This window comes from Nomascus leucogenys, chromosome 19 (assembly GCF_006542625.1).
Source record: "Nomascus leucogenys isolate Asia chromosome 19, Asia_NLE_v1, whole genome shotgun sequence".
Classification (NCBI taxonomy): Eukaryota; Metazoa; Chordata; class Mammalia; order Primates; family Hylobatidae; genus Nomascus; species Nomascus leucogenys.
Genome location: NC_044399.1, coordinates 23,469,708 through 23,494,147, shown reverse-complemented (window position 1 = coordinate 23,494,147; position 24,440 = coordinate 23,469,708). Strand labels below are relative to the sequence as shown.

At 42.6% G+C, this 24,440-nt stretch overlaps 1 protein-coding gene across 2 annotated transcripts in view; it reads right to left on the bottom strand.

Moving 5' to 3' along the window:
* UBXN2A (UBX domain protein 2A) overlaps positions 1-24,440 on the bottom strand; it is a 53,780-nt gene that overhangs the window by 21,488 nt on the left and 7,852 nt on the right. For both annotated transcript variants that reach the window (XM_003270570.4, XM_030799549.1), the window contains exons 2-5: positions 23,708-23,762; positions 12,202-12,340; positions 6,534-6,640; positions 689-826 (exon numbers count right to left, since the gene is read on the bottom strand). In XM_003270570.4, the coding sequence (XP_003270618.1) occupies positions 689-826; positions 6,534-6,640; positions 12,202-12,340; positions 23,708-23,748 (425 nt within the window). In that variant the 5' untranslated portion in view covers positions 23,749-23,762. The remainder of the gene's footprint in view (positions 1-688; positions 827-6,533; positions 6,641-12,201; positions 12,341-23,707; positions 23,763-24,440) is intronic.

The following is a 24,440-nucleotide window of genomic DNA, read 5'->3' as shown; positions in this document are numbered from 1 at the left end:
GGGAGACAAAAGGACTTAACTATTGAATCCTGTCCTTAATAAGCCAAGCCCTTTTGATTTGAAAAAAAAAACAAAAAAACAAAAAAGCCTGCATGACTTTTTACTGTATTGCTGGCATTTCTTTCTTTTTTTTTTTTTTTTTTTTTTTTTTTTTTTTTTTTTTTTTTTTTTTTTTTTTTTTTTTTTTTTTTTCATTTCTTTCTTTCTTTTTTTTTTTTTGAGACAGAGTTTCACTCTTGTTACCCAGACTGGAGAGCAATGGCACGATCTCAGCTCACCGCAACCTCTGCCTCCCAGGTTCAAGCGATTCTCCTGCCTCAGCGAGGAGCTGGGATTACAGACACGTGCCACCACACCTGGCTAATTTTTTGTATTTTTAGTAGAGACGGGGTTTCTCCATGTTGGTCAGGCTGGTCTCCAACTCCCGATCTCAGGTGATCCGCCCACCTTGGCCTCCTAAAGCGCTGGGATTACAAGCATGAGCCACTATGCCCGGCCAGGCGTTGTTAATATACACTTAGGTAACTATGACTTAGGTGTCCTCATAAAAATTAACATTAAAAAAAATCTGATTTCCAATGGGAGAAATGATAAGCTCCATTCATATGGTCTACAAGGGTAAAATAATGATAGACAGAATATTAGTTAAGCCTTCATCTATGGAAAACAAGACAATAAGCATACTTACCTTCCTAGTCTGTGACCCTGTCCTGAAAAGGGCTGGAACACAGGCTTCGTAGACAAACATATTTCATTTTTCTTGTCTTCAACTTTAACGTCCACCTCTTCCTTATCAAAAATTCCCTGTAATTCTGAAGGTAATTCCCTTGGAAAACATAGAAATAAAATGATAAAGCTCCCGGTGTATTTTATTTCTCTGAAAAACATTCTGTACATACAAAAAATGAATACGTAGAAATATACAGAAATAATATATATAATATTCTATACAATGAAATAACTAAATGTATTCAAAACAAAGTAGTTAAATAATATGAACAATACCAAAAACCCACAAGAATATAATTTTTAAGACCATAAGCTCATGAACAGCATGAGTTTTAATTATTTTTTATTGTGAAAGCATATATTTTTTTAAATTTTCTGTAGAGACAGGGTTTTGTCCAGGCTGGTCTTGGACTCCTGGGCTCAAGCAATCTTCCTCCCTCAGCCTCCCAAAGTGCTGGGATTACAGGCGTGAGCTACCACGCCTGGCAAACTTTCTTAAAACATTATGAGATTTATGAGACTTTTTTGCAATTTTTTTTAAGCTTATCGGCTATCGTCAGTATTAGTGTATTTTAGTATTTTATGTGTGCCCCAAGACCATTCTTCTTCTTCCAATGTGGCCCAGGGAAGCCAAAAGACTGGATATCTCTGTTAACTAAATAATTTGAGTTTTTTGTTTTTGGGACATGGTCTCATTCTGTTGCCCAGGGTGGAGTACAGTGGTGCAATCATGGCTCCCTGCAGCCTTGACCTCCTGGGCTGAAGCGATCCTCCTGCCTCAGAATCCTGAGTAGCTGGGACTATAGGCCACTATGCCCAGCTAACTTTTGTATTTTTTGTAAAGATGGGGTTTCACCATGTTGCCCAGGCTGGTCCTGAACTCCTAGGCTCAAGTGATCTGCCCACCTCAGCCTCCCAAAGTGTTGGGATTACAGGTGTGAGCCACCACACCCGGCCAAAGGAGAAATTTTAACAAATTCTAATAAAGTAGTTGATTTATTCTGATAACAGAAATAATACAAAGTCATTTAGTATTTATTTATGATTTCTGCACTTTTCTTTCTTTTTTTTTTTTTTTTTAGATAGGAGCTCACTCTGTTGCCCAGGCTGGAGTCCAGCGGCACCAACATGGCTCACTGCAGCTGCGACCTCTTGGGCTCAAGCGATTCTCCCATCTTAGCTTCCCAGGTAGCCAGGACTATAGGCGTGTGCCACCACGGGTGATTATTTTAGGTTTTTTTTTTTTTTTTTTTTTTTGTAGAGACGGGTTCTCGCTATGTTGCCAGGGCTGGTTTAATTCCTGGGCTCAAAGGATCCTCCTGCCTTGGCCTCCGAAAGTGCTGAGATTACAGGCATTAACCACTGCACCTGGCCTACCTGGCCTGTACTTTTGTGTATATAAGCCATACTTCAATAAGAAAGTTTAAAAAATATTTTAGTGAATAAATACCACTGTATACATATAGCAATTCTAGGTAATTGTTTTATTTTTTCTGTTTGAGTTAAAAGGCACTCAAAGAATGAGAGAAAATATTCGCAAATCATGTATCTGATAAGGAATTTGTATTCAGAAAAAATGAAGAATTCTTATAACTTAACAAAAAGGCAAATAACCCACCTGAAAATATAAACAGGCTGAGCATGGTGGCTCATGCCTGTAATCTCAGCACTGTGAAAGGCCGAGGTGGGTGGATCACGTGAGGTCAGGAGTTCAAGACCAGCCTGGCGAACATGGTAAAACCCTGTCTCTACTAAAAAACAAAAATTAGCCGGGTGTGGTGGTACATGCCTGTAATTCCAGCTACTTGGGAGGCTGAGGCAGGAGAATCACTTGAACCTGGGAGAAGGAGGTTACAGTGAGCCGAGATCATGCCACTGCACTCCAGCCTCGCCAACAGAGCGAGACTCTGCCTCAAAAAAATAAAACAAATAAAATTAAAAAACTGGACAGAGGATTTGAACTGGCATTTCTCCAAAGAAGATGTACAAATGGCCAATAAGCACATGAAAAGACACTCAACATCACTGGTCATTAGAGAAATGTAAATCAAAACCAGAATGACATACCCCTTCACAACCACTAAAATGGCTATAATTTAAAAAAACAGAAGCTAACATGTGTTAGGATGTGGAAAAACTGGAAGCCTCATACACGGTTGGTAGGAATGTTAAATGGTACAGTCACTTTGGAATACATTTGGGTAATTCTTCATAAAGTTAATAAAAGAGTTAACAATTCCACTCCTAGATTTATACCTGAGAGAAATGAAAACATATGACCACACAAAAACTTGTATATAAATGTTCATAGTAGCATTATTCATAATAGCCCAAAATGTGAAAATGAGTAAAACAGGCAAATACATAGTAACAGAAATCCATAGAGATAGACAGAAAGTGGATTCGTGGTTATGTTAGGGCTGCAGGGGAAAATGGAGAGTGACTTCTAGTATCCGATTTTTTTTTCTTTCAGCAATGTATTCGGCTTTTGGGAGTGATAATGATATTCTGAAATTAGATTATGCTGATGATTGTAAAACTCTGTAGACATATTAAAAATACTTAACTATATACTTCAAAGGGATGAACTTTATGGTAGGTTAATTATATCTAAACAAAGCTGGGTTTTTTTTTTTACATAAATACAAGAAAATAGTCAAAAATATTTTTCATAGTGGTAAAATTTAAAATACTTGGCTGGGCGTGGTGGCTCACGCTGGTAATCCCTGCAATTTGGCAGATCGAGGCAGGAGGATTGCTTGAGATCAGGAGTTTGAGACCAGCCTGGGTAACACAGCAAGACCTCATCTTTACTAAAAATTAAAAAAAATTAGCTGGGCACGGTGACATACACCTATAGTTCCAGCTATTTGGGAGGACGAGGTAGGAGGACCACTTGAGACGGGGAGCTGAAGCTGCAATGAGCTATGATCGTGCCACTGTACTCTAGCCTCAAAAAACATAAAAATAAAAACTCTATGTTGCCAAGAACAATTAAGTATATATAAAAATTATGGGGCACTGTTGTGATAAAATAATACTCAGATATATTCAAATATTTTATAATGATGAATTTAAAATTGTTTTAAAAATAAATGTACACGTAGTATATATGCATCTATGGACAGAAAATGATAGAATGAAATTCAACAAAAATGTTAATAGCGGTTACTTTGGAGTGGTTAAATTATAAGTGATTTTTAAGTTCTTTTTTTTTTTTTGAGACAGAGTCTCGCTCTGTCGCCCAGGCTGGAGTGCAGTGGCATGATCTCGGCTCACTGCAACCTCTGCCTCCTGGGTTCAAGCAATTCTCCCTGCCCCAGCCTCCTAAGTACTTGAGATTACAGGCACCTGCTACCATGCCTGGCTAATTTTTGTATTTTTTAGTAGAGATGGGGTTTTGCCATGTTGGCCAGGCTGGTCTTGAACTCCTGACCTCAGGTGATCCACCCACCTTGGCTACTCAAAGTGCTGGAATTACAGGCATGAGCCACCATGCCTGGCTGATTTTCGAGTTCTTAATACTTAAAAAATTTTTCTAGACCAAGCATATATAATACTTAGATTCATAAATATATAGTAAACATTGCAATTTTTTCTTTTTTGAGACGGAATCTGACTCTGTTGCCCAGGCTGGGGTGCAGTGCTGTGATCTTGGCTCACCACAGCCTCTGCCTCCTGGGTTCAAGCAATTCTCCTGCCTCAGCCTCCTGAGTAGCTGGGACTAACAGGCACGCGCCACCATGCATGGCTAATTTTTGTATTTTTAGTAGAGACGGGGTTTCACTATGTTGGCCAGGCTGGTCTTGGAACTCCTGACCTCGTGATCCACCCGCCTCAGCCTCCCAAAGTGCTGGGATTACAGGCGTGAGCCCCCATGCCCAGCTACAATTTTTTTCTTTAAAAAAAAAATTTTTTTTTTTTTTTGAGACGGAGTCTTGCTCTGTTGCCCAGGCTGGAGTGCAGTGGCGTGATCTTGGCTCACTGCAAGCTCCGCCTCCCAGGTTCAAGCCATTCTCCTGCCTCAGCCTCCCAAGTAGCTGGGACTACAGGCGCCCGCCACCACACCTGGCTAATTTTTTTGTATTTTTAGTAGAGACAGGGTTTCACTGTGTTAGCCAGGATGGTCTCGATCTCCTGACCTCGTGATCCGCCCGCCTCAGCCTCCTAAAGTGCTGGGATTACAGGTGTGAGCCACCACGCTTGGCAGATTCTTTTAAAATTTTTATTCATGAATCGGGCAGCCTCCCAAGCCAGAGTAGGGTCAGAGAGACTTCTACCATGACTATTTTAAAGACTTTAAAGGTATTTAAACATTTAAACATAAATATTAAATAATAAAGAAAATGAGGTATTAGAAAATACTTAGTAAAGTAAATTAGTTTAAGTAAGATTTGGGTTGATCAGAATTCAAGTTCCTGAACTTTCTTCAAAATTATATTTGTTGGACAGGCATGGTGGCTCACGCCTGTAATCTCAGCAATTTGGGAGGCAGAGGCAGGCAGATCACTTGAGGTCAGGAGTTTGAGACTAGCCTGGCCAACATGGTGAAACTGTTATTAAAAAATACAAAAATTAAGGCCGGGCATGGTGGCTCACGCTTGTAATCCCAGCACTTTGGGAGGCTGAGGCGGGCGGATCACGAGGTCAGGAGATCGAGACCACGGTGAAACCCCATCTCTACTAAAAATACAAAAAATTGGCTGGGTGTGGTGGCAGGCGCCTGTAGTCCCAGCTACTCGGAGAGGCTGAGGCAGGAGAATGGCATGAACCCATTAGGCGAAGCTTGCAGTGAGCCGAGATCGCACCACTGCACTCCAGCCTGGGGGACAGAGCGAGACTCCGTCTCAAAAAAAAAAAAATACAAAAATTAGATGGGCATGCTGGTGCGCACCCGTAATCTCAGCTACTCAGGAGGCTGAGGCACAAGAATCACTTGACCCCAGTAGGCGGAGGGGCTGCAGTGAGCTGAGATCATGTCACTGTATTCCAGCCTGAGCAAAAGAGCAAGACTCCATCTCAGAAAAAAAAAAAAATTGTACTTGTGGTTCTCTTAAGAAAATTCATCTTATAAAAATGTGAATGTACAAAAGAAAAAGTATATCTGTGAATGTATAGGGAGTGTGTGAACATTGAAATGGATTCTTTCACCAAAAAAAAGCCTAAAATATCTTCCGATTGCAAAGATTACTCACCCCACCTCGTTTTTTTTTTTTTGTTTTGCTTTGGTTTTGAGACGGAGTTTTGCTCTTGTTGTCCAGGCTGGAGTGCAACGGTGCAATCTTGGCCCACCGCAACATCCGCCTCTTGGGTTCAAGCGATTCTCCTGCCTCAGACTCCCAAGTAGGTGGGATTACAGGCATGTGCCACCACACTCGGCTAATTTTGTATTTTTAGTAGAGACGGGGTTTCTCCATGTTGGTCAGGCTGGTCTCGAACTCCCAACCTCAGGTGATCTGCCTGCCTCAGCCTCCTAAAGTGCTGGGATCACAGGCATGAGTCACCACGCCCGTCCCCACCCCCTGACCACCCCCCTACCTTTTTTTTTTTTTTGGAGACAGGGCCTCGTGCTGTTGCCCAGGCTGAAGTGCAGTGGTGCAAGCATGGCTCACTGTAGCGTCAGTCTCCCAAGTGCAAGCAATCCTGAGTAGCTGGGCTGGCTGGTAATTTTTTTTTTTAAGTAGAGATGAGGTCTGGCTATGTTCCCCAGCTGGCCTTGAACTCCTGAGCTCAAGCAATCCTCTCGCCACAGCCTGCCAAAGTTTTGGGATTACAGGCTAGAGCTACCACACCTGGCTACTCACCCCTTTTTGATGGAGTTCAAAAACTGCTGACTGGCACCGTCGGAATAACTTCTGAAATCGTCGTTGACGGTGAATCCGTTTTTCCATAATTTTATATTTACATCTACCTGCAAAACAGTAGGAAACAAAATGCATCATGTTAATAAAATGTAGTAGGATTGAAAGTCCTTTGAAAATTTCTTCTATCACTATTCAGGCTGGGTGGGGTGGTTCACTCCTGTAATCCCAGCACTTCGGGAGGCCAAGACAGGAGGACTGCTTGAGCCTAGGAGTTGGAGACCAGCCCTGGAAACATAGCGAGACCCAGTTTCTACAAAAAATTAAAATCATTGATATGGTTTGGCCGTGTCCCCACCAAAATCTCAAGTTGAATTGTATCTCCCAGAATTCCCGTGTGTTGTGGGAGGGACCAAGGGGGAGGTAATTGAATTATGGGGGCCCGTGTTTCCCATGCAATTCTTGTGATAGTGAATAAGTCTCATGAGATCTGGTGGGTTTATCAGGAGTTTCCACTTTTGCTTCTTGCTCATTTTCTCCTGCTGGTGCCATGATTATGAGACCGCCCCAGCCATGTGGAACTGTAAGTCAAATTAAACTTCCTTTCTTCCCAGTCTCGGGTATGTCTTTATCAGCAGTGTAAAAATGGACTAATACAACTGGCTTCATAAACATTAAAATATAAGGGGGAGGCGATGTTGGGCAAGGCATAGAATTGAGTAATCAGGAGAGAAGAGAATACTCAGGATCATAGATTCCAGAGCAAGAGCAGTAGAGCTCCCTACTGGACAACCAATCCACTGAAAGAAGGAGGGTTTCGCCACAATCTTCCCTTAGAAAAATTTTAACTGGTGGGCCAGGTGCGGTAGCTCCCGCTTATGCTGTACAGTATTTACACTTTTACAGATATAAATAACAATTGATTTAATTCCCAATTGTGACATAACTATGTTAGAAGAATGGGAAGAGGTGATTTGGGGAGAGGGGGAAGGTAGAAAAAGAGCTAACTCCTTATTATCTATAATACAAAGTGAATACATAATTCAAAAATCTGAAAAATCAAGAACTATCACTATTAGCATATTATCAGAAACAGAAAGCTCATGTCAGTAGAAATATCTAAGAGTTATAAGTTGTTGCGTCTGGGAAGTAGATGTGGCTGGATGCGGTGGCTCACGCCTGTAATCCCAGCACTTTGGGAGGCCAAGGCCGGTGGATCACCTGACGTCAGGGGTTCAAGACCAGCCTGACCAACATGGAGAAACCCTGTCTCTACTAAAAATACAAATTAGCCAGGCGTGGTGGTGCATGCCTGTAATCCCAGGCTGAGGTAGGAGAATCGCTTGAACCCAGGAGGCGGAAGCTGCGGGGAGACGAGATCACACCACTGCACTCCAGCCTGGGCAACAGGAGTGAAACGCTATCTTGAAAAAACAAACAAACAAAAAGAAAGTAGATGCTAGGGTCAAGGAGTAATAAGGCTGCTGTTTTTCAACATAAGCCTTTCACAACTAATAGATTAAGTTTTAATTTAAAAAGCAAATCAGAGTGAAAGGATTTTTCACAAATACTTTTTAAAATGTCTCACGTCAAAAAATCAGCTGGGGTCTCATAATTGGTACCGCTCTCAGTCTGCTTTGACATGTTATTTTGATTGAAATGTTTTTTTTAAAAAACCAAACCTCATACAGTTATGTAGTTAGAAAAAGAAGTATTTTAATAGCCTTCCCAGGATAATCTTCTTTGACACTTCTTCAAAATTTAATAAGTAGTAGTAGTATCTCAAAAGTTAGTTGAGAATCTGAATGTGGAATCTGAAACTTACCAACCATCTTTTCATATACTTGTTACATTAAAATCTTTTAGTATATGTGATTCTTTGGCTCTTTTACTCATGCATCACTGTGTAACATCATATATTGCTCATTTGGAAAATACTGGTTTTCTTGATTATGCAGATCTTCCAACTGCTGACACATTTAATTATATAAAAAAATTTATATTTATCAAAATGACACTAATCTCACTAGGAAATTCCTTAAGTTTTGAGAAGCTGTCAAGGTATGGTTGCTTTCTTTTTCTTTTCTTTTCTTTTTTTTTTTTGAGATAGTCTTGCTGTGTTACCCAGGCTACAGTGCAGTGGCAGGATCTTGGTTCACTGAAACCTCTGCCTCCCTGGTTCAAGCGATTCTCATGCCTTAACCTCCTGAGTAGCTGAGATTACAGGCGTGCATCATCAAGCTCAGTTAATTTTTGTATTTTTTAGTAGAGAAAGAGTTTCGCCACGTTAGCCAGGCTGGTCTTGAACTCCTGGCCTCAAGTGATTCACCCACCTTGGCCTCCCAAAGTGATGGCATTACAGGCGTAAGCCACCAAGCCCAGCCTATAGTGGCAATTTTCTAAAAGTCTTATTTTCACTTGAAAAGTTGGTTAAGGCCAGGCGCGGTGACTCGCGTCTGTAATCCCAGCACTTTGGGAGGCCGAGGCAGGCAGATCACGAGGTCAAGAGATAGAGACCATCCTGGCTAACACAGTGAAACCCCGTCTCTACTAAAAATACAAAAAAATTAGCCAGGCGTGGTGGCGGGTGCCTGTAGTCCCAGCTACTCAGGAGGCTGAGGCAGGAGAATGGTGTGAACCCAGGAGGCAGAGCTTGTAGTGAGCCGAGATCACGCCACTGCACTCCAGCCTGGGCAACAGAGTGAGAGTCCATCTTAAAAAAAAAAAAAAAAGTTGGTTAAATAAAAATTTATCATTTTTTGGCCGGGCGCTGTGGCTCAAGTCTGTAATCCCAGCACTTTGGGAGGCTGAGGTGGGCGGATCACGAGGTCAGGAGATCAAGACCATCCTGACTAACATGGTGACACCCCGTCTCCACTAAAAATACAAAAAAAGAAAAACAGGAGGGCATGGTGGTGGTCACCTGTAGTCCCAACTACTCTGGAGGCTGAGGCAGGAGAATGGCGTGAACCCGGGAGGCGGAGCTTGCAGTGAGCCGAGATCGTGCCACTGCACTCCAGCCTGGGCGACAGAGCGAGACTCCGTCTCAAAAAAAAAAAAAAAAAAAAAAAATTTATTATTTTCAACAGCTACTATAAGTTGTTTTCCTTGAAGTGCCAGGCTCACTTCATTCATTATTAGAAAATATCTACCAGACATGGCTGGGCACAGTGGCTCATGCCTGTAATCCCAGCACTTTGGGAGGCTGAGGTGGGTGGATCACCAGGTCAGAAGTTTGAGACCAGCCTGTCCAACATGGTGAAACCCCGTCTCTACTAAAATACAAAAATTAGCTAGGCGTGGTGGTGCATGCCTGTAATCCCAGCTACTGGGGAGGCTGAGGCAGGAGAATGGCTTGAATCTAGGAGGCAGAGGTTGCAGTGAGCCGATTGTGCCACTGCACTCCAGCCTGGGTGACAGAGCAAGACTCCATTTCAAAAAAAAAAAAAAAATGCTGGACACGGCAGCTCACGCCTGCAATCCAAGCACTCTTTGGGAGGCCGAGGCTGAGGCGGGCAGATCACGAGGTCAGGAAATTGAAACCATCCTGGCTAACACTGTGAAACCCTATCTCTACTAAAAATACAAAGAATTAGCCAGGTGTGGTGGCGGGCGCCTTTAGTCCCAGCTTCTTGGGAGGCTGAGGCAGGAGAATGGCGTGAACCTGGGAGGCAGAGCTTGCAGTGAGCAGAGATCGTGCCACTGCACTCCAGCCTGGGTGACAGAGCAAGACTCTGTTTCAGAAAAAAAAAAAAAGAAGAAAAAAAGAAAATATCTACCAGGCTAGGTGCGGTGGCTCAAGCCTGTAATCCCAGAACTTTGGGAGGCTGAGGTGGGCAGATCACAAGGTCAGGAGTTCGAGACCAGCCTGACCAACATGGTGAAACCCTATCTCTATTAAAAATACAAAAAAATTAGCCAGGCATGGTGGTGCGCACTTGTAATCCCAGCTACTAGGGAGGCTGAGGCAGAAGAATTGCTTGAACCTGGGAGGCAGAGCTTGCAGTGAGCTGAGATCACGCCATTGCACTCCAGCCTGGGTGACAGAGCAAGGTGGAATATCCATAGTCTGTATGTAAACCATTATTTCTTGCAGAAACAATATGCCATGAAAAAGCAGACAGTTTGTTGATCTCAAATAACTGCACCTTTCCTTGAGACACTTCTGTATATTGTAGAAATACTTTATGTATACTTCACATTTTGCCACACAGAATATTAAGATGTGTATTCGAGATTTGAGATACAAAATTAATTAATTTATTTATTTTGTGACCGAGTCTAGCACTTTCACCCAGGCTGGAGTGCAGTGGTGCAATCTCAGCTCACTGCAACCTCCGCCTCCCAGGTTCACGCCATTCTCCTGCCTCGGCCTCCTGAGTAGCTGGGATTACAGGCATGTGCCACCACGCCTGGCTAATTTTTGTATTTTTAGTAGAGACAGGGTTTCACCATGTTGATCAGGCTAATCTTGAACTCCTGACCTCGTGATCCGCCTGCCTCAGCCCCCTGAAGTGCTGGGATTACAGGCATGAGCCACCGCGCCCGGCGGAGAAACAAAATTTATAAATTCTACTGCATCAAGGACATTCTTAATTAAAATTAGCTTTTTTTCCCCTTGGAAGTATACGCAAAGAATAAAGTACAGGTTGAATATCCCTTATCTGAAATGCTTGCAACGAGAGGGTTTTGAATTTCAGATTCTGAAATATTTGCTGGTTGAGCTTTCCAAATTCAAGATTTAAAATCTGAAATGCCCTCAATGAGCATCCCTTTGAGCATCATGTCAGCACTCAAAACATGTTGGATTTTGGATTTTTGGATTCAGTGGATTTGGGATGTTCAACCAGTAACTGCTAGCACAGTTTGTTGCCACTGCCTTGATTCCTGCTAAGGTGTTGCAGTTTTACCCACCACTACTTTTGCAATATCAGTGCAAAGTGAACACAGTTATTTTTTTACCTTACCCTTACCTTACCTTATCAGTCAGGGTCTCACTCTGCCACCCAGGCTGGAGTGCAGTGGTGCAGTCATGGCTCACTGCAGCCTCAAACTCTTGAGTTCAAGCAATCCTCCCAACTCAGCCTTCCAAGAAGCTGGGACTACAGGCACATGGCACCATGCCCAGTTAATTTTTTTATTCTTTTGTAGAGATGGGTCTTGCTTTATTGCCCAGACTGGTTTTTAACTCCTAGGCTCAAGTGATCCTCCTGCCTCAGCCTCCTAAAGTGCTGGGATTATAGGTGTGCCTAGCTTGTGAACATAGTGAAAAGGAGAAATAATATATATTACGAAAACAGTTTTGGCCTCACACCTATAATCCCAGCACTTTGGGAAACCAAGGCAGGAGAACTACTTGAGCCCAGGAATTTGAGACCAGCCTGGGCAACAAAGCAAGACCCCGTGTCTACAAAAGAATAAAAAAATTAGCTGGGCATGGTGGTGTGTGCTGAGGTCCAGGCTACCTGGGAAGGCTGAGGCAGGAGGACTGCTTGAACCCAGGAGGTTGAGGTTGCAGTGGGCTAAGATCAAGCCACTGCACTCCAGTCTGGGTGACAGAGAAAGACCTTGTCTCAAACAAACAAAACAATTTTGACCTTAGGGACCCTCTAACAGGTCCATATATTGAGAAACACTGGAAGAAAAAGAAAAGTAATAGACATTTATTTACCTGTTTCTTCTGTTCAGGGGGAGACATGCATTTGGAACTAACCTTCTGAGCTTCCTCAAAAAGGCTATCAACAAAATATTCACAATTTGATTGTTGATTATTACCAAGAGGTTGATTATCAGATCCTGTTTCACAAACCCTAAATGAGATAAAGAAAAACAGGCACTATTAACTATTAGGTCTCTAAAAATTTACTTATTTTGTTCTAGTTAAGGATATTGGACTTAGATGCTACGTGCATGTCTGTAGTTCAGGCCCTCTTCTAAGTTAATATAACCTTGGGGAAGTCATTAACCCCTTTTTAGTCCAGAGCATGGTTTTCTCAACCTAGCTCTATTAACATTTAGAAATGAATAATGCTTTGCTGTATGAGGTGTCCTGTGCATTGGAGATTGGGATCCCCAACCCCTAGGCCCATGGCCTGTCAGGAACCAGGTCGCACAGCAGGTGGTGAGTGACAGGCGAACAAGCAAAGCTTCATCTGTATTTACTGTCGCTCCCATCACTCACATTACCACTTGAGCTCTGCCTCCTGTCAGATCAGTGGTGGCATTATATTCCCATAGGAGCATGAACCTGTGAACTGAGCATCCAAGGGATATAGGTTGCATGCTCCTTATGAGACTCTAATGCCTCATGATCTGTCGCTGTTTCCCATCGCCCCCAAATGGGACCATCTAGTTACAGGAAAACAAGCTTAGGATTCCCACTGATTCTACATTATGGTCAGTTGTATAATTATTTCATTATACATTACAATGTAATAATAATAGAAATAAAGTGCAAATAAATGTAATGTGCTTGAATCATCCCAAAACCATCTCCCCTTCTCCGACAGGTCCGTGGAAAAACTGTCTTCACAAAACCACTCCCTGGTGCCAAAAAAGTTGGGGATCACTGTTGCAGAATGTTTAACAGTATCTTTGGCCTTTACCCATGAGATACAACAAGTAGGATGCACATCCCTGCCCCATCCCCAATCCCCAGTGTTATAACAACCAAAAACATCTCTTCACATTGCCAAATGCGTCTAGGGGCAAAAATCTCTCTAGGTTAAAAACCACTGGTCTGGAGTAAAAAATGTGTGGTGTTTTTGTTTTGTTTTTTGAGGTTTTTTTGAGACAAGGTCCCTCTCTGTTGCGCAGGCTGGAGTGGAGTGGCGCGATTTCAGCTCACTACAGTCTCGACCTCCAGGGCTCAACCAATCTTCCCACTTCAGACCCCCAAGTAGCTGGGACTACAGGCTCGCACCACCATGTCCAGATAATTTTTTGTAGAGATGGGATTTCACTGTGTTGCCCAGGCTGGTTTCAAACTCCTGGGCTCCAGTGATGTGCCTGTCTTGGCCACCCAAAGTGCTGGGATTACAGGTGTGAGCCATTGCTCCTGGCCAAAAATGTGTTATTTTTAAAAGGCTCAAAATGACTTTAAAAGGGATTACTATGCATCTTTTTGGTAACAGAAAACGCTCTTGAACTAAAGGGGATAATGCATCAGTAACAATTGCATTTTTGTTCCTTTGCACACTTCAGAATATTTCCCACTGAAAACGTTATTTACAGTGATTTATTTATTTATTTTTGAGACAGAGTTTCTTCTGTCACCCAGGATGGAGTGCAGTGGCATGATCACAGCTCACTGCTGCCTCAACCTCCTGGGCTCAAGTGATTCTCCCCCAAGTAGCTGGTTCTACAGGCATACATTGCCATAGCTGGCTGAATTTTAAAAACGTTTTGGAGAGGCCGGGCAGAGTGGCTCACGCCTGTAATCCCAGCACTTTGAGAGGCCGAGGCGGGAGGATCATGAAGTCAGAGATTGAGACCATTCTGACCAACATGGTGCAACCCTGTCTCTACAAAAAATACAAAAATTAGCTGGGCATGGTGGTATGCTCCTGTACTCCCAGCTACTCAGGAGGCTGAGGCAGGAGAATCGCTTGAACCTGGGAGGCGGAGGTTGCAGTGAGCTGAGATCGCGCCACTGCACTCCAGCCTGGCAACAGAGTAAGACTCTGTCTCCAAAAAAATAAATACATAAATAAATGTTTTGGAGAAAAAGGGTCTCACTATGCTGTCCAGGCTTATCTCAAACTCCTGGGCTCAAGCAATCCTCTCATGTCTGTTTCCCAAAGTACTGGGACTACAGGTGTGAGCCACTGTATCCAGCCTATAGTAGTTTAATACTTTACTGGTTTTTATTTTCTATTTTTATTTCTTTATATAAGAAATATCGGCTGGGTGAGGTAGCTCATGCCTGTAATCCCAGCACTTTGGGAGGCTGAGGCAGGCAGATCACGGGGTCAAGAGATCAAGACCATTCTGGACAACATGATGAAACCTCGTCTCTACTAAAAATGTAAACATTAACTAGGTGTGGTGGCATGTACCTGTAGTCCCAGCTACTCAGGAGGCTGAGGCAGAAGAATCGCTTGAACCTGGGAGGCGGAGGTTGCAGTGAGCCAAGATCATGCCACTGCACTCCAGCCTGGCGACAGAGCGAGACTCCGTCTCAAAAAAAAAAGAAAAAAAAAGAAATATTATCTAAGATTCTGTTTGCTAGAAAAAGGTGATTTCTGGTTGTTCTCTTTTGAAATCATGCAGGAAAATTTATAAAAGTACAGAAATACAATTTCTCAAATTCTATAAATAATACTTTTATAAAGTATTATAAATCATACTTTTATATCTCTTATACTGTGCCAGGAAATATGTTAGATACTGTTTTTTTCTTTTTTTCTGAGACGGAGTCTCACTCTGTCCCCCAGGCTAGACTGCAGTGGCACAATCTCGGCTCACTGCAAGCTCCGCCTCCCATGTTCACGCCGTTCTCCTGCCTCAGCCTCCGGAGTAGCTGGAACTACAGGCACCCGCCACCACACCTGGCTAATTTTTTGTATTTTTAGTAGAGACGGGGTTTCACCATGTTAGCCAGGATTGTCTCCATCTCCTGACCTCGTGATCCGCCTGCTTCAGCCTCCCGAAGTACTGGGATTACAGGTGTGAGCCACCGCGCCCAGCAAAGTTAGATACTGTTAACTAACCATGCTGCTACTCTGTCTCCCAAGTCTGTGATCCTAACCATGACATCTTATAAAGAACTATTCTAAGTACCTTACATGTGCCAACTCATTCAAATCCTCACAATGACCATAAAAGGTAGGTATTATTTTTATTCCCATTTAATAGATGAAGAAAAAGCTTAAGAAATTTGCCAGAGACCACAAAGCTATTAGGAGGCAGTGTTAGGAACTGAACTCAAGCTACCAATGTCTCTGCTCTTAATCACTATGCTAGACTGTTGTGGAAAACAGCCATCACTGAGCCTTGGCGTGGTGCTGCACATCTGTAGTCACTTGAGGAGCATGACTTGAGGCCAGGAGTTTGAGGCTGTAGTGTGCTCTGACTGAGCCCACTAGAATGTAGTGACTAACCACTGCATTTTAGCCTGGGCAACACAGTGAGACCTCATCTCTTAAAAAAAAAAAGGCCATCACTATATTGTTACTAAAATGCCGATACTCAGGGCAGTGCTTTAACTTAGGTATACATTTTTTTCCTTCCCTAGGTAGTCCTCTCGTATATACTCTTAAAACACTCCATATTATCACAAAGTATTATGCCTTTTCCAAAGCAATGACGATACGTCTTACACAGAAATAGTTACACTCTAAGATGGTTTCTTATAACACTAGTGATTTTCCCCTTCCTTTAATCAGCATAGTCACATAGCAGTATAGCATATTGTCTAAAAGTCTGGGTGTTGCTGTTTGTATTTAAGTGCCTTCGTTTAGTCACACTGACAATGGGTAAGAAACTTCTATGTGATTTGCTTTGCTTATTTGTGAAATACAGATACCACCACTTATTTCACATGGTTGCTGTGAAGATTAAATGAAAATATATATAAAAAGCCTGAACATGGTATATAGTAAGTACCAGTATGCATACTGGCATACAGTACACTCTCAAATATTAGTAATATCATTATAACCATTTTATGCTTTCTGGTATTTAACTGTTTCTTCTGTTCAGATGGTAGTTAGTGCTCCATTAGTAATTACTAAATACAAAGCCAATAAAGCTGAGCATCCAGAGTAGCTGAAATTTTATTCCTTCATGTTATTTATTTAATGTGTAAATTCTATTAAACTTCATCATATGAATTCAAATTACTCAAATATGTATTGAGTATCTACTATGTGCTCGGTGGCAGGGAGATATGAAGATGAGTAAGAAACAGTCTATGGCCGGGCGCAGTGGCTCACGCTTGTAATCCCAGCACTTCGGGAGGCCGAGGCGGGCGGATCATGAGGTCAGGAGATCGAGACCACAGTGAAACCCTGTCTCTACTAAAAATACAAAAAAAATTAGCCGGGCGTGGTGGTGGGCACCTGTAGTCCCAGCTACTCGGAGAGGCTGAGGCAGGAGAATGGCGTGAACCCGGGAGGCGGAGCTTGCAGTGAACCGAGATTGTGCCACTGCACTCTAGCCTGGGCGACACAGCGAGACTCCGTCTCAAAAAAAATAAATAAAATAAAATAAAAAATGAAAAAGAAACAGTCTATGTTTATAAGAGGTTCAGAGTAGAGTAGAGTGGAGTGGAGTGGAGTGGAAATGTATAGTAAGAGTAGAGTAGAGTAGAGTGGAGATGTATAGTAGGAAATAGTTACAATAGAAAATACAGCCAGGCACAATGGCTCATGCCTGTAATCCCAGCACTTTGGGAGGCCAAGGTGGGAGAATTGCTTGAGCCCCGGATTGGAGACCAGCCTGGGCAACATGGCGAAATCCCATCTCTATAAAAAAAGAAAAGAATAAGCTGAGCGTGGTGGTGCACACTCGTAGCCCCAGCTACTTGGGAGGCTGAGCCCAGGAGGCCAAGGTTGCAGTGAGCTGAGATCATGTCAATGTGCTCCAGGCCTAGGCAACAGAGTAAGACCCTGTCTCAAAACAAAAACAAAAACATTAAAAAAAAAAAAAAAAAAAAGGCCAGGCGCGGTGGCTCACGCCTGTAATCCTAGCACTTTGGGAGGCCAAGGTGGGTGGATCACAAAGTCAGGAGATCGAGACTATCCTGGCTAACACGGTGAAACCCCGTCCCTACTAAAAATACAAAAATTAACCAGGCGTGGTGGCGGGTGCCTGTGGCCCCAGCTACTTGGGAGGCTGAGGCAGGAGAATGGCATGAACCCGGGAGGCGGAGCTTGCAGTGGGCTGAGATCGCGCCACTGCACTCCAGCCTTGGCGACAGAGCGAGACTCTGTCTCAAAAAAAAAAAAAAAGAAAAAAAAAATAACTGGCCCGGCGTGGTGGCTCACACCTGTAATCCCAGCACTTTGGGAGGCCAAGGTGGGCGGATCACGAGGTCAAGAGATCAAGACCATCTGGCCAACATGGTGAAACCCCATCTCTACTAAAAATACAAAAATTAGCCGGGTGTGGTGGCATGCGCCTGTAGTCCCAGCTACTTGGGAAGCTGAGGCAGGAGCAATGCTTGAACCTGGGAGGCGGAGGTTGCAATGAGTCAAGATCGTGCCACTGCACTCCAGCCTGGCGACAAAGCGAGACTCTGTCTTAAAAAAAAAAAAAAAAAAAAAGAAAATAACTACAATAAGAGATACAAGGTACAGTTCAGAAAAATGGGGCACTCTGGCTCCATTGAACAGGTGGTAATGGGTTTGTTTCACTTTTGATGAGTGTATAGGCACAGGAAAAAAGAGTAGCAAAGGCATTAAGAACTGCTTTATGCCCATAAAATTGATAACTTAGATGAAATGAACCAATTTCTTATAAGGCACACTTTATCAAAACACACACGAGAAGGAACAGATAATATGAATAGGCTTATGCATACTAAGGGAATTAAACCAATCATATATAACCTTCCAAAACAGAAGCACCAGGTCTGGATGATGTCACTGATGAATTCTACCAAACATTTAAGAAAGAAATGATACCAATTCTCTATAATCTCTTCCAGAAAATAGAAGCAGAGGGAACACCTTTAACTCATTCTATGAGGATAACACTATGCTAATACTAAAACCAAAGACATTACAAGAAAGGAAAGCTACAGAAAATTTATCATGAACATATATGCAAAAATACTCAACAAAATATTAGCAAATAGAATACAACAATGTATATAAAAAAGTAAACACCACAACCATGTAGGATTTATCCTAGGTATGCGAGGCTGCAGTGGTTTAACACTGAAAATCAATTCATGTAATCTATCACATCATCGGCCTGAAGAAGAAAAATAATATAATCATATCAACATATGCAGAAAAAGCATTAGACAATATCTAACAACCATTCATAATAAAACCCCCACCAACTAGGAATAGAAAGGGAATTTCCTCAACTTGGTAAACAATGTCTGCAAAAGCCTACATCTAACATCGTATTTAATCATGAGAAACTAGATGCTTTCCCACTATGATCAGGAACAAGACAAGGATGTTGCGTCTCACCATTCCTCATCAGTGTTGTACTGGAAGTCCTAGCTAATCCAGTAAGATAAGAAAAGGAAATAAAATGTATACAGATGGGAAAGAAGGCCGGGTGCAGTGGCTCATGCCTATAATCCCAGCACTTTAGGAGGCAGAGGTGGGAGGATCCCTTGAGCCCAGGAGTTTGAGAACAGCCTGGGCAACATAGGGAGACCCCATCTCTATAAAAAAATAAGAAAAATTAGCCAGGTGTGGTGGCACACGACTGTAATGCCAGCTACTCGGGAGGCTGAGGCAGGAGAATCACTTGAACCTGGGAGGTAGAGGTTGTGGTGAGCCGAGATTGTGCCATTGTGCTCCAGCCTGGGCAAGAAGAGCAAAACTCTGTCTCAAAAAAAAAAAGATTGGATAATATTCCATTTTGGGTATGTATTATATATTCTTTACCCATTCATCTCTTTTCAAGTTTTTTTTTTTTTTTTTTTTTTTGAGACAGGATCTGGCTCTGTCACCCAGAACGGAGAAGCACAGTGACATGATCATGGCTCACTGCAGCCTAGAACTTCTAGGCTCAAACAATCCTCCTGTCTCAGCCTCCTCAGTAGCTGGGTCTACCGGTATGTGTCACCAGGCTGGCTAGTTTTTCAATTTTTCTTTTGTAGAGATGAGGTCTCACTATGTCAACCAGGCTGGTTTCAAACTCCTTCCCTCAAGGGATCCTCCTGCCTTGGCTTCCCAAAGTGTTGGCATTACAGATGTGAGCCACTGCACCCAGCCTCTTCAAGATTCTGATTCCAATTCCTTTGGGTAATATCCAGAGGTGGGATTGCTGGATCTATTCAGCAATCCATTCTGTGGCAATTCTATTTTTAATTTTTTGAGGAATCTCCATACTGTTTTCCATAGTAGCTGCACCATTTTACATCCCCATCAACAGTGTTCAAGGGTTCTCTTTTCTCCATACCCTCACCAGGACTAGCTCTTTTGTTTTTTGATAACAGCCATCCTGACAGGTGTGAGGTGATTACTCTTATTTTGATTTGCATTTCCCTGATGATTACTATTGACATTGAACATATACCTGTTGCATACCTTATTTGGAGAAACATCTATTCAGACATTTTCTTCCACTTTTCTTTTTTCTTTTTTTTTTTTTGAGACACTGTCTCATTCTTTCACTCAGGCCAGAGTGCAGTGGTGCAATCTTGCCTCAGCCTCCCGAGTAGTTGGGATTACAGGTGTGCGCCACCACGCCTGGCTAATTTTTGTATTTTTAGTAGAGACAGGGTTTCACCATGTTGGTCAGGCTGGTCTCGAACTCCTGACCTCGTGATCCGCCCGCCTCAGCCTCCCAAAGTACTGGGATTATGGGTGTGAGCCACTGAGCCTGGCGTTTTCTTCCATTTTTCAATTGGGTTATTGATATGGTTTGGCTGTGTCCCCACTCAAATCTCATCTTGAATTCTCGTGTGTTGTGGGAGGGACCCGGTGGGAGGTAATTGAAGCATGGGAGCAAGTCTTCCCCATGCTGTTCTCATGATAATGAATAAGTCTCACGAGATGTGATGGTTTTAAAAAGAGGAGCTCCCCTGCACAAACTCTCTCTCTTTGCCTGCTGCCATCCATGTTAAGATGTAACTTGCTCTTCCTTGCCTTCTGCCATGATTGTGAGGCTTCCCCAGCCATGTGGAACTGTAAGTCCAATTAAACCTCTTCCTTGCCGGACGCGGTGGCTCACACCTGTAATCCCAGCACTTTGGGATGCCAAGGCAGGTGGATCACCTGAGGTCGGGAGTTAGAGACCAGCCTGCCTGACCAACATGGAGAAACCCTGTCTCTACTAAAAAATACAAAACTAGCCAGGTGTTGTTGTGCATGCCTGTAATTCCAGCTACTAGGGAGGCTGAGGCAGGAGAATGGCTTGAACCCAGGAGGCTGAGGTTGCCATGAGCCAAGACTGCATCATTGCACTCTAGACTCCAGCCTGGGCAACAAGAGCAAAACTCCGTCTCAAAAAAAAAAAAAAAAAAAAAAAAAAACCTTCCCTTTTGTAAACTGCCCAGTCTCGCGTACGTCTTTATCAGCAGCATGAAAATGGACTAATATAGTTATTATTATTAGTTTTTTGCTACTGAGTTGTAGCAGTATCTGATATATATTTTGGTAACTAATCCCTTATTGAATATATTGTTTCCAAAGATTTTTTCCCGTTCCATAGGCTGTCTTTTCATTCTGTTGTTTCCTTTGCTTCAGGTAAGGGACTCTGAAACAACTATTTGGGCTGCAGAACAGCCTCTTTTGTTCGCTTTCTCATTGTCTACTGTGTTCTGCATAAATAAGGTTATGAATTAGCTGTTGTTCATATAGGTGAAAGATTTGCATCTGTGGATGTTTAGATAGCACATATGGTAAACATAGAACTTCACCATTTATAACCTTTGAACAACTGAAACACTTAGAAAAGCAGTTTTTGGCTGGGCGCGGTGGCTCATGTCTATAATCCTAGCACTTTGGGAGGCTGAGGTGGGCAGATCACCTGAGGTTAGGAGTTCAAGACCAGCCTGGACAACATGGTGAAACCCCATCTCTACTAAAAGTACAAAAATTAGCCAGGCATGGTGGTGGGCACCTGTACTCCCAACTACTCAGGAGGCTGAGGCAGGAAAATTGCTTGAACCTGGGAGGCGGAGGTTGCAGTGAGCCGAGATCACGCCGCTGCACTCCAGCCTGGGCAACAGAGTGAGATTCTGTCTCAAAAAAAGAAAGCAGTTTCATGGTTGTCAGGGGCAAGGCATAGGACAATGGGTGGGATTGCTAATGGACATGGGGTTTCTCTTTGGGGTAATATAAATGCGCGAAAATTGACTATGTTAATGACTGCAAAAATCTGTGAATGTACTAAAAACTATTGAACTATACATTTTAAGTGAATGAATTATATGGTACGTGAATCATATTTCAATAAAGCCATTTTAAAACAGGCCTGTTCTAAGTTAATTTTACCATTTCAAATCAGTCATTCAATCTATTATTGTGCAGAAATGAGTTAATATAGCAGATCTGATTGCTATCTTTTGAAAGACTTGCTTACAAGGTTGGTCCTGGGCTGGCATCTGCAAACTTGGATTTCTGTTTTGTTTTGTTTTTTGAGACAGAGTCTCGCTCTGTCGCCCAGGCTGGAGAGCAGTGGCGCGATCTCGACTCACTGCAAGCTCCACCTTCCGGGTTCATGCCATTCTCCTGCCTCAGCCTCCCAAGTAGCTGGGACTAGAGGTGCCCACCACCATGCCCAGTTAATTATTTTTTTGTATTTTTAGTAGAGACGGGGTTTCACCGTGTTAGCCAGGATGGTGTCGATCTCCTGACTTCGTGATCCACCCGCCTTGGCCTCCCAAAGTGCTGGGATTACAGGCATGAGCCACCGCACCCGGCCGCATCTGCAAACTTGGATTTCTAGAAGGTTCCCATAACCCTAAATTTATAAGGATGGCTCAATGTACAGTTTATACAAACAATGTGATTTATATTGAACTCCTGCTTTCCTTATGATAGTCTGAAATTTTAGGATGTGACTAGCTCCCACTAAAAACTCTAGGCTCATCTCCAGTGAGCTTTCCTGGTAGATAATACTTCACATGTATTTGTCACAACTTGTTATTGGGGGAATTAAATACATCCTGGGTGACTCCACTGGGTGAGGACCCCTGGAAGCTTGTGCCTGGTTTTCTCCATGCACTTTTTCCCTTTGCTGATTTTGCTTTGTAACCCTTCACTGTAATAAATTATAATCATGAGTATAACTACATGCTAAATCTTACAAATTCTTCCAGCAAATCATCAAAACTAGGGGTGGTCTTGGAGACCTCTGATACAACTTCATAATTATTTATTTATTTTTATTTATTTTTTGAGACGGAGGAGTCTTGCTCTGTCACCCAGGCTGGAGTGCAGTGGTGTGGTCTTGGCTCACTGAAACCTCCGCCTCTAAGGTTCAAGCAATTCTCCTGCCTCAGCCTCCCGAGTAGCTGGGATTACTGGTGCCTGCCACCACACCTGGCTAATTTTTGTATTTTTAATAGAGATGAGATTTCATCATGTTGTCCAGGCTGGTCTCGAACTCCTGACCTCAGGTGATCGCCTACCTCGGCCTCCCAAAGTGCTGAGATTCCAGGCGTGAGCCACTGTGCCCGGCCGACAACCTCACAATTACATAATTAGCATCAAATATTTATATAAGCCTATAAATACCTGAGTTAAAAAATCAATAATAGGCCAAGCATGGTGGCTCACGCTTATAATCCTAGCATTTTGAGAGGCTGTGGCAGGAGGATCACTTGAAGCCAGGAGTTCTGAGCAATATAGTGAGACCTCATTGCTACAAATTTAAAAATTAACTGGAGGCAGTGGTGTAAGCCTGTAGTCCCAGCTACTCAGGAAGCCAAGGTGAGATGATCACTTGTCCCCAGGAATTCAAGGCTCCAATAAGCTATGATTGCACCACTGCACTCTAGCCTGGGCAACAGACACCCTGTCTGTAAAAAGAAAAGAAAAAAAAAAAGAAAAAGAGATACATACATATAACCTTTCAGATAGGTAGGTATTTATATCCTCATTTTATAGATGAGATATTGAGGCTCAAAGAATTTACCTAAGCTGCCCAAAGGCCAGAGAGATAATACAAGGCAGAGATGGGATTCGAGCCTAGGTTTATTTGACTCCAAAGCCATATTCCCACTGTGACACTAAAATAGTATATCTATCACAAGAGGCTAATGAGGTAAATAGTTATTTAATTTACCAAATAACAGAAGTAATGTATGAACACAGATAATTTAACTTTTTAAAATTAGTAACAAAAAATATTCAGTAACTTCAATAAAATTTGTTTAATGCAGCTCTGGTAAAAAAAATTACTTCAACATAGTAGGTGACAATGAAGTAGTCATACATAATTAAAACGTACTCTACTATCTCTGCCAGTGAAATGTAATAAAAATACAGGACAATATTAACTAAGGCATTAACAAAGCAATTCGGTTTGAATTAACTTACCATTCTTCTTTTATACTTTTGAGGTTATCTATGTCTTTCATTCTCTTTTGCCTTACTGTAAAAGTAAAAAGAAAGTAAGTAAAAAGCTTAATATGTAAGTTACCATGTAGTCCTAAAGTATTACTTAAAAGGGTCTAAAGAAAAAGTGAGCAAACTCAAAGCTGTCATTTTCATCATCAAAATAAAGCAATGATAGAAAATACATTTTCAAGTCTGATAATCTGACAAAAGAAAGACTTCTTAAAACTTATGATGAAAAAACTGTAATATACCATTTGACTTAGCAAATGAACTGGGCATGTGGCTCACACCTGTAATTCCAGCACTTTGGGAGGAAAGGGTAGGAGGATTGCTGAAGCCAAGGAGTTCAAGACCAGCCTGGGTAAAATAGTGAGACTGTCTCTACAAAAAATGGCTAGGCGCAGTGGCTCATGCCTGTAATCCCAGCACTTTGGGAGGCCGAGGTGGGTGGATCACTTGTATTTATTTATTTATTTATTTTTGAGATGGAGTTTCGCTCTTGTTGCCCAGGCTGGAGTGCAATGGCACAATCTCGGCTCACCACAACCTCCACCTCCCGAGTAGCTGGGATTACGGACATGCATCACCACACCTGGCTAATTTTTTATTTTTAGTAGAGTCGGGGTTTCTCCATGTTGGTCAGGCTGGTCTCGAACTCCCGACCTCAGGTGATCCACCTGCCTCGGCCTCTCAAAGTGCTGGGATTACAGGT